Source organism: Colobus angolensis, unplaced genomic scaffold, assembly GCF_000951035.1.
Source record: "Colobus angolensis palliatus isolate OR3802 unplaced genomic scaffold, Cang.pa_1.0 Scaffold685, whole genome shotgun sequence".
NCBI lineage: Eukaryota > Metazoa > Chordata > Mammalia > Primates > Cercopithecidae > Colobus > Colobus angolensis.
Window position 1 is genome coordinate 309959 of NW_012120543.1, and position 7792 is coordinate 317750.

Here is a 7792-nt window from a genome sequence, read left to right on the forward strand (position 1 = left end):
CAGGAGGTATAACTGTCCTTAGTTTTGCCATCAACTAATTCTATGGCCTTGGGTCACTGGCCACAGTACCATTATTCATAAGTTGACGTAGGACTATTTGTTTTTAAGGCTTTTTCCAACTCTCAGATACTCTGCTTTTATGGCTCCTTGCTTGGATTCCACCCTTCCACACTAGATTTCCTTTAATAGTGTAAATGTTCTGTTTCTCCCTATGGCAGGGGCATCTTCCATGTTCTGGGCCTAATGAAAATGGGCATGGTGAACTATACCATCCAGAGCTTTCGACCCTACCTGCAGGAGCATTCCATCCAGTATGAACAAGCTAAATTCCAGGAACTCCTTGATAAACAGCCCAGTATGTTTAAAATTTAAGGGCAGGAGAGGGGAAATTTGACCTCAGGTCTGCCTTCTTATAGCAATAGAGGCTATTTTCTATTTCTTGAAAAGAAAGATTCTTCCTTGGGCAAGGGGTAGGAAGAAGGAGTGTTTCTCTAAGATAGAAAGATCTACAAAATCACTTCTTTATAGACCAGGACTATGTCTCAAAGCTGTCCTCTTTAAGCCTTGGAATTTTAAGATGCATATTTCCTTCTCGTCATAGGTATCCTCGATTATACCACAAAATGGCTAACCAAAGCAGCCACAGACATCACTACACCATGTCCGAGTTCTCCTGACTCACCTAGCTCCTCTCGCAGCGTGGCGTGTTCACTTCCAAACGGGGCAGGTAACAACTCAGAGCCCCCGAGTCCAACAATGGTGCTACACCAAGACTACCTGAACCTCCTCCTCTGGGATCCTGAGAACGAAGAATTCCCTGAGGTAGGGATGTGTGTTGGGGCATTGCCTTGTTCTATGCTATTCAGTGCCTCCATTCAAACCCTCCTCTTCTGATGGGCTGTCCTTTGCTCCCTCACCAGACTCTGCTGATGGACAGAACCCGGCTCCAGGAAATGGCGTTCCAGTTGCACCAGTTAACTGTCCTGTCCTCAGTCTTGCTAGTGGCCAGAAGCTTCTCTGGTGAAATTTTTTTCAGCTCACCTGAATTTGTGGATAGACTGAAATGCATCACCAAGGCCCTAACTGAGGAATTTATCTCCAGGTAAGATTCGTAGATCTCTGTTAGAGGGAAAAATGTGTGGTATTTGGGATACAGGTAATATCAATACTATTATTGCTTATTCTTCATCACAAACCACACAAAGGCCCTTGGAAACGATCTGCAAAGATTTTGGTATCTTTGATAAGTTGTATTGAGGTTTGGGATACAGAAAATAAAACTTATTTTCCAAAGAGGAGAGTGTGGAAGCCAGTTTGCTGCAAATATTCCTTATGTGCTTGCTAAAAATGCGTCATTATATACTTGATTGAATGACAGTGGATTTGTGCTATGTGTATCCAGAAGTTGATCAGTTGGTCAGTGATAGTGACCATTCACTGCATGTGGGGGCAGGGATATTATGCCAAAGTAAAAGGAGGAGTTGGAAGTCCAGGCTTCTTAATTTATTTGCAATTTAATTGGTGGAGTAGGAGAAAAACCGTGAAAAATATCCAATAGAGTCTTAAAACAATATTTAAATACAGTTGATGGGACTGGAGAATGCTGAGTAGATCCAAGGATGGAACCGAGCCCTTGCCCAATTTACTTTGTTTTCATCGAAGTGGCGTATGGTGCTGTATGTTTGGATCAAGTGGTACCTCGTGGGTAACAATGAGTGTATGTCATCTGCCCGGTGGCTAATGCTGTCTTCTGGTGGCAGAGAGCCGGAATTCTTCCTGGAATAGGCCTGGTTTGTGGTATGAGGCTCTCCGGACTTTGTCCCTCTGCCAAGCCCACTCTGCATTCTATCCCTCATTATCTAGGCCTGAAGAGACTATGCTGAGTGTGAGTGAACAGGTGTCTCAGGAAATCCATCAAGGCCTTGAGGACATGGGCCTCACTACTCTGAGCAGTGAAAACACAGCATCTCTTCTAGGCCAACTCCAGAACATCACCAAGAAAGAAAACTGCATTCGGAGCATTGTTGGTAAGAATCCCCATGGTCGTCGTGCAGAAAAGTGGCAAGAATGTGGGCGGGTGGGGGGAGGTGGGTAGACCTTACCCTGAAAGTGAGTTACCTAACCATTTAAAAATGAAAAGGCATGATCATTTGGAAAGTTGTTCGCTTTAGTTTCCTTGTCTATAATGTGCACGGTTCAAATAGATCTTTTTCAATTTGGAGAATGCATGTATGGTTTGGAGGCGGCTCTGCCCCCAAGATATGTCATTCACAGGTGTTGGATACTGTCACAGTAACCCTACGAAGTCATTCCTGGTATTTTCTTTTTTCTCTTCTTTTCTTTTCTTTTTCTTTTTTCTTTTTTTTTTTTTTGAGACAAAATCTCACTCTGTTGCCCAAGTTGGAGTGAAGTGGCACGATCTAGGCTCACTGTAACCTCAACCTTCCGAGTTCAAGCGATTCTACTGCCTCAGCCTCCCGAGTAGCTGGGACTACAGGCAGGTGCCACCATGCCTGGCTGATTTTTTTGTATTTTTAGTAGAGATGGGGTTTCACCATGTTGGCCCGGTTGGTCTCGAACTCCTGACCTCGTGATACGCCTGCCTCACACTCCCAAAGTGCTGGGATTACATATGTGAGCCACCGCACCCAGCCCGTTCCAGGGCATATTCTAGATGTCGGTCAAGATATATGGAGAAACCCTTTCTCTATCCTATGCTTTAAGCTACCATTTGGGCCCCTACGCCTCTCCATGGAAGTGATGCTGAGTTAGGCTGTAGGGTATGTTCCATGCTGGAATGGAAGCAGTGCACTTGGCCAGTTTGCTTTGAACTTTAGCGTCTGATCATAGCCTGGATTGGGTGTATGGGCCTGAACGTGGTGCGCTGGTTGCAACATGTGTTGTTACTTTCAGGTACCGGGTCTACAGTCCCCTTATTAAGTTAAATGTGCACTAGGATCTCATGTCCAGCTACATAATCTTATGAACCCCCCAGAAATTTACTACCTCAGCATCTTTTGATCATGCACTGTCCTTTGGGAGCTTGATGGCATTCCACTCCCCCAAACAAACAAAAATCGCATGTATAGAGTTTACCTGAATGAGCGGAGAGGTCAGTGAATAACTCGGTTAACACAAAACTTTGGTGAGCAGATAGAGCAAAGGCATTGTGAATTTCTTCTGCACCTTGTTTGTTCCTCTTTTCACTGTTTACCCCTGCTCCCAGATCAGCGGATCCGTTTGTTTCTCAAATGCTGTTTGCTTCATGGCATGCAGGAGTCTCTGCTACACTTTCCTGGAGGCCTCATTCTCATTGAAAGGGAGTTGGCAGAACTGGGCTGGAAGTTTCTCAATCCGATGCATCATAATCAGCAGGTATTTGGCCCATACTATGCTGAGATCCTAAAAAACATCATCCATCCAGCTCAAGCACAAGAAACAGATGTGGAGCATAACTGATAGTGCTGGACCCCAGCCATAGCAACAGGGATCCAGGAGAGAGAGGTCAGCATGTTTCTGGGAGGACATCACCTGTGGTTAGTCGAACACTCAGCCCTCTTCCTTGCTACAACCAGGACACAGGGATGCAGGGGTCAAGCATGTAAACACCAAATGGCCCAATCCCCTTCACTAATAAACTTCTGAGCTGCAAGAAAATTTCAGTTCCTCCTGTGTTCTAGCCAAAGTCAGGTTCTGCACCCTCATCCCCTAACTAGCTGAGTGAGAATCCAGTGGGCCCTCCGTTTTCCCTTCACTGGCTGATCATTCTTCAGTATGCTTGCCTGAGCTGGAATCTGGGCATCAGGTGCTGGTAAGGGAAAATCCTGGGACTGTATAGAATAATGCCCCCTCAAAACTGGGAAGGAGCTAAGAGACCAAAGAATGACCCGGACAAGTTCAACTTGATAAGTAGATGAATTTATTGGGACTTACGTATGGGGCATTCCTGGGTGGCAGCAGGACAGCTCTGGGGATCTGCCCTGACACTCCTCTGCAAGCTGATTTTATGCTAATTTTCTGGCTCTTTGCCTTCCATATGCAATGAGACTCTTTTCCTTGGTATGTTTCCCAGTACGCCCTGGGATGTTTTGGTTCTCACGGACACCTTGGCTCCTAAGCTGGGCACCATGCATGGCCTTGGATCACCACCTGGCCTTCAGGGTTCAGGCAGCAGACATACAGCCTTAAGTAGTCTGGTGGGGGAGGGGGGAACTATTTCACCCGCAGTCACTAGCATTATTTTCTCCAGTGAAAACTCATTTCCTTGAGGGCTTTGAAAACTCTGTGAGATTCTCCAGAGAATGAATATAAGGGCATCTGGAAGTCAGAAATTCACTGAATTGCAGATGAAGAGAAGTCATAGAACTCCATTTCTAGCACCACATTTCCTTATAATTTTCAAGGATACAGCAATAGTAAGAGTTCCCAGCTCCTGTTCTAATGTCCGGTTTTAAGCAGTATGAAAACTGGGGATTGGTTGAAAGTTGATATTGTGAATATCAACTTTGTGCCAACAAGCATTCAGCAAAGGACAGGTCTCAGCTTCCATGGGATTTCTGTTTCTTTCAAGTGATTCTAGGGGTCAGGCTTGGAGTCTCTGATAATGACAGTAAACCGAAGCAATTAGGTCAGTGAGTGTCATATCAAGTTCACCCCTGAACCTATTTCTATAGCTGAATTAATCTTATCTTTCCACATCTCTAGGCTTAGAACATCTCATTCTTCTTGACAGAATCGATGTGTGTATTCAAGCATGGGGCCGCTGCCATGCTTTTTCCCACTCCTAGTCTGGGACTCCAACTGCCAAGTTACGAATATGAGCTGACTTGGCAACACAAATGATAAATGTTCTTGGTCCACAAGGACTTGGGCTTGTTTTTAAAGACTGCAGAGCTTCATCCCATCATTCCCAGGCCAACTGCAGCAGACAAGCAGCAATCTAGAAAATTAGGTAAAAAATTAGGTTTGGATTTGGACTAGGTTTGGATTTAGAAGGGACAGGGAGAAATAGAAAGTTACCTATGGGATAGACCCAAACTGGGTGAAAAAAAAATCATATCCTCATTATTTCGGTGGATGGAAGGAGCTGAGTACAATTTACTCAGCCCAAGAAAAGTAACAGATGAGACTGGAGTTCCGTTATTCCCAGGGGAACCACCTGATTGATTTCCCTAGAGGGTGGATACCAGATGGGTGACATAGCTGGGTAAACAGAGTGCTACTTTTACTTTGGCTGGAGATAAGGCACACAGAAAAGCTGTGGAATGGATCACTCAAGTGTTCTAATCTTGTGACTAGATAATCTCAGGACAGAGACCATGGCAGATGAATGTTTTATAATTAATAAATAGGCAGTGAGCCCGGCCTAGTTAAATTTTCTAATCTGATTAGACAATACTAGTACAATTTTTAAAAAAATATTAATTTCGGGAGCCAGATTATCTCACAGACAAGTGTGTTCTGAAGTGATCCCTGTGAAGGTGACTGAGTAGTTGATGGATGCTGACTTTTGGCTGCAATGAAACTTTGCTTTATACTTTATAATTAAAATGTGACTTATTTTGATTTCTTGGAGATTTTGAGTTTATTGGTTCTCTTGTGCTTCCACATGGAGGAAATGGGAATCCTGATCCTAAACAAGGAAAGATAGCTCCACTCAATTCTGTTCACCATTTAGGGATGGATGGATGCACAGTTAGATAGGTGGAACATGCACGTGGTTAAAAATGACATGCAGTACAGAGAAAATTTGGTTTCTTTCCCACCCCTGTATGTCATTTGTCCTACTTAGAGGAAACTATTTCCAGGTTTTTGTGTATACTTCTAAAGATATTCTGTGCATATGCAAGTATATATTATAATTATAACTAATATTTGTGAGTGTGTATGCGCCAGGCACTCTTTTAAGCACTCTACATATATTATTTCAATTATTCCTTAACAATTTATCTCCAATCTACTTTTCCAATTTTAGAACAATGTGGTACAGAAAGCTCTAATTGAGGTTGAGAACCTGTGTTTGTTTGTTTATATATATATATTTTTAATCTGGTCTTCTTTGAGTGAGTAAGGGAGAATCATTTCACTTTCTTGGGCTTTTACTTTGTCTTCATCTATAAAATTCAATACTTGACTAAATTACTGATTTTGTTGTTCAATTCTATAGAGTTATTTGTCGAAAAAGGAAATCTTTCCAGAAAGACCACGAATAAGAGAGATCAAAGCTAGGCAGCTTGAGTTGAAGTAGAGCTGGAAGAAGGAGTTTTGAGGACTGTTTCAAAACCACTGGACTAGATGATCTCTAGAGGTTCCTGTATCATTTTCTTCTTTTCTTATGGCTGTTGTAACAAACTGCCCCCCTGAACTTTGTGGCTTAAAATAACATGCATTTATTCTCTTACCATCCTGAGTGTCAGAAGACCAAAATCAGTTTCAGTGGGTCAAAATCAGGAAGTCAGCAGGACCAGGCTCCCTCTGGAAGCTCTAACGGGGAATCCATTGCCTTGCCATTTTTAGCTTCTGAAGCTGTAATCTTTATTCTTTGGCAAGGCAATGGATTCTTCCCTGGAGCTTCCAGAGCTCCCATTCCTTTATCATCCAAGCCAGCATCATAGCGTCTTGTGTCAGTCATCACATTGCGTCCTTCTATGTGAAATGTCCCTCTCCTTCCCTCTTAATAAGGAAATGTTCTTACATTTAGTGCCAGGCAGGATAATCTCCCCACCTCAAGATCCTTAATCACATTTGTAAAGTCCCTTTTGCCATATAAGGTGACAGTCAAGGGTTCCAGAGACTACAACATGGATATCTTTGGAGGCCATTATTTAGCTTACCACAGCCTACCCTCTAACTTCCCAAAATTCATGTTCATTCTACATGCAAAATATATTTGCCTCACCTCAATATCCCCAAAAGTCTTGACTCCAACTAGAGTTGAAAATCTCATCTGTAAATCATCTAAACCAGGTATGAGACAGACTCTGGGCATGATCCTTCTTGAGGCAAAATTTCTTTCCATCAGTGACCCTGCGAGCTAGAAAAAAGGTTACCTCTTTTTGATTACAGTGGTGACACGGACATAGGATAATAGTTATAGACATTCCCCCTCCCAACGGGAAAAAAATGAAAGCAAGCAAAAAGTTACGAGCTCCAAGCCAACTTGAAATCCAATCGGGTAAACTCGTTTAGGTTTCAAGGCAAGGCCTGGGAATATTCCTCCGTGGCTAGAGGCTCTGCCCTCTATGCCTGAGGTTCCACCCTTTAAGTGAACAGAGCCAGGCTCTGTCCTCGGAGTCATCTTTTTTTGTTTTTGTTTTGAAGAGTAATGCATGTTTGCAGCAGAATACTTTTATCTGCCTGTTTCTTGCCTGTAGAATTTTGGAAGTCCAACAGCCTTCTTTTATTTCATCCTCTCTCTGTCACTTTCAGTTCAAGTTGGCAGTGTTTCTGCTGGCATGGCATTCTTTGGAAACCTCATGGGTCTACTCTATGTGTTGAGGATTCTCTCCACTGGACAAGAGGTTACTTGACAGATCTTTCCTGGATAATCTTATCTCTATTCCTGGATTCTGCTGAGAAGACCGAGGGGATCCATGAGTCACATGCATGATTTCATTGAGCCCTGTGAATATTCTGATCTTTTCATCCTTTCAATGCTTTAGCAAAAGATTCTCCAGCCATATCCTTGGCTTTCTTCTTACTGCATGTTTTCCTGAGAGTAAATCTCCCAATTTTAGCATTTTGTGCAGTCTGAATAGGCTGAGAATTTCCCACATCTTAAAGTCTTGGTTCC

At 43.1% G+C, this 7792-nt stretch overlaps 1 protein-coding gene across 1 annotated transcript in view; it reads left to right on the top strand.

Annotated features, from left to right (window-relative positions):
* LOC105500775 (T-complex protein 11 X-linked protein 2-like) overlaps positions 1 to 3657 on the top strand; it is a 10301-nt gene extending 6644 nt beyond the window's left edge. Inside the window, exons 4-8 of the mRNA XM_011926444.1 lie at positions 219 to 355; positions 602 to 822; positions 921 to 1102; positions 1864 to 2027; positions 3227 to 3657. Of these exons, the coding sequence (XP_011781834.1) occupies positions 219 to 355; positions 602 to 822; positions 921 to 1102; positions 1864 to 2027; positions 3227 to 3459 (937 nt within the window). The 3' untranslated portion in view covers positions 3460 to 3657. The remainder of the gene's footprint in view (positions 1 to 218; positions 356 to 601; positions 823 to 920; positions 1103 to 1863; positions 2028 to 3226) is intronic.
* The last annotated feature ends 4135 nt before the right edge of the window (positions 3658 to 7792 follow it).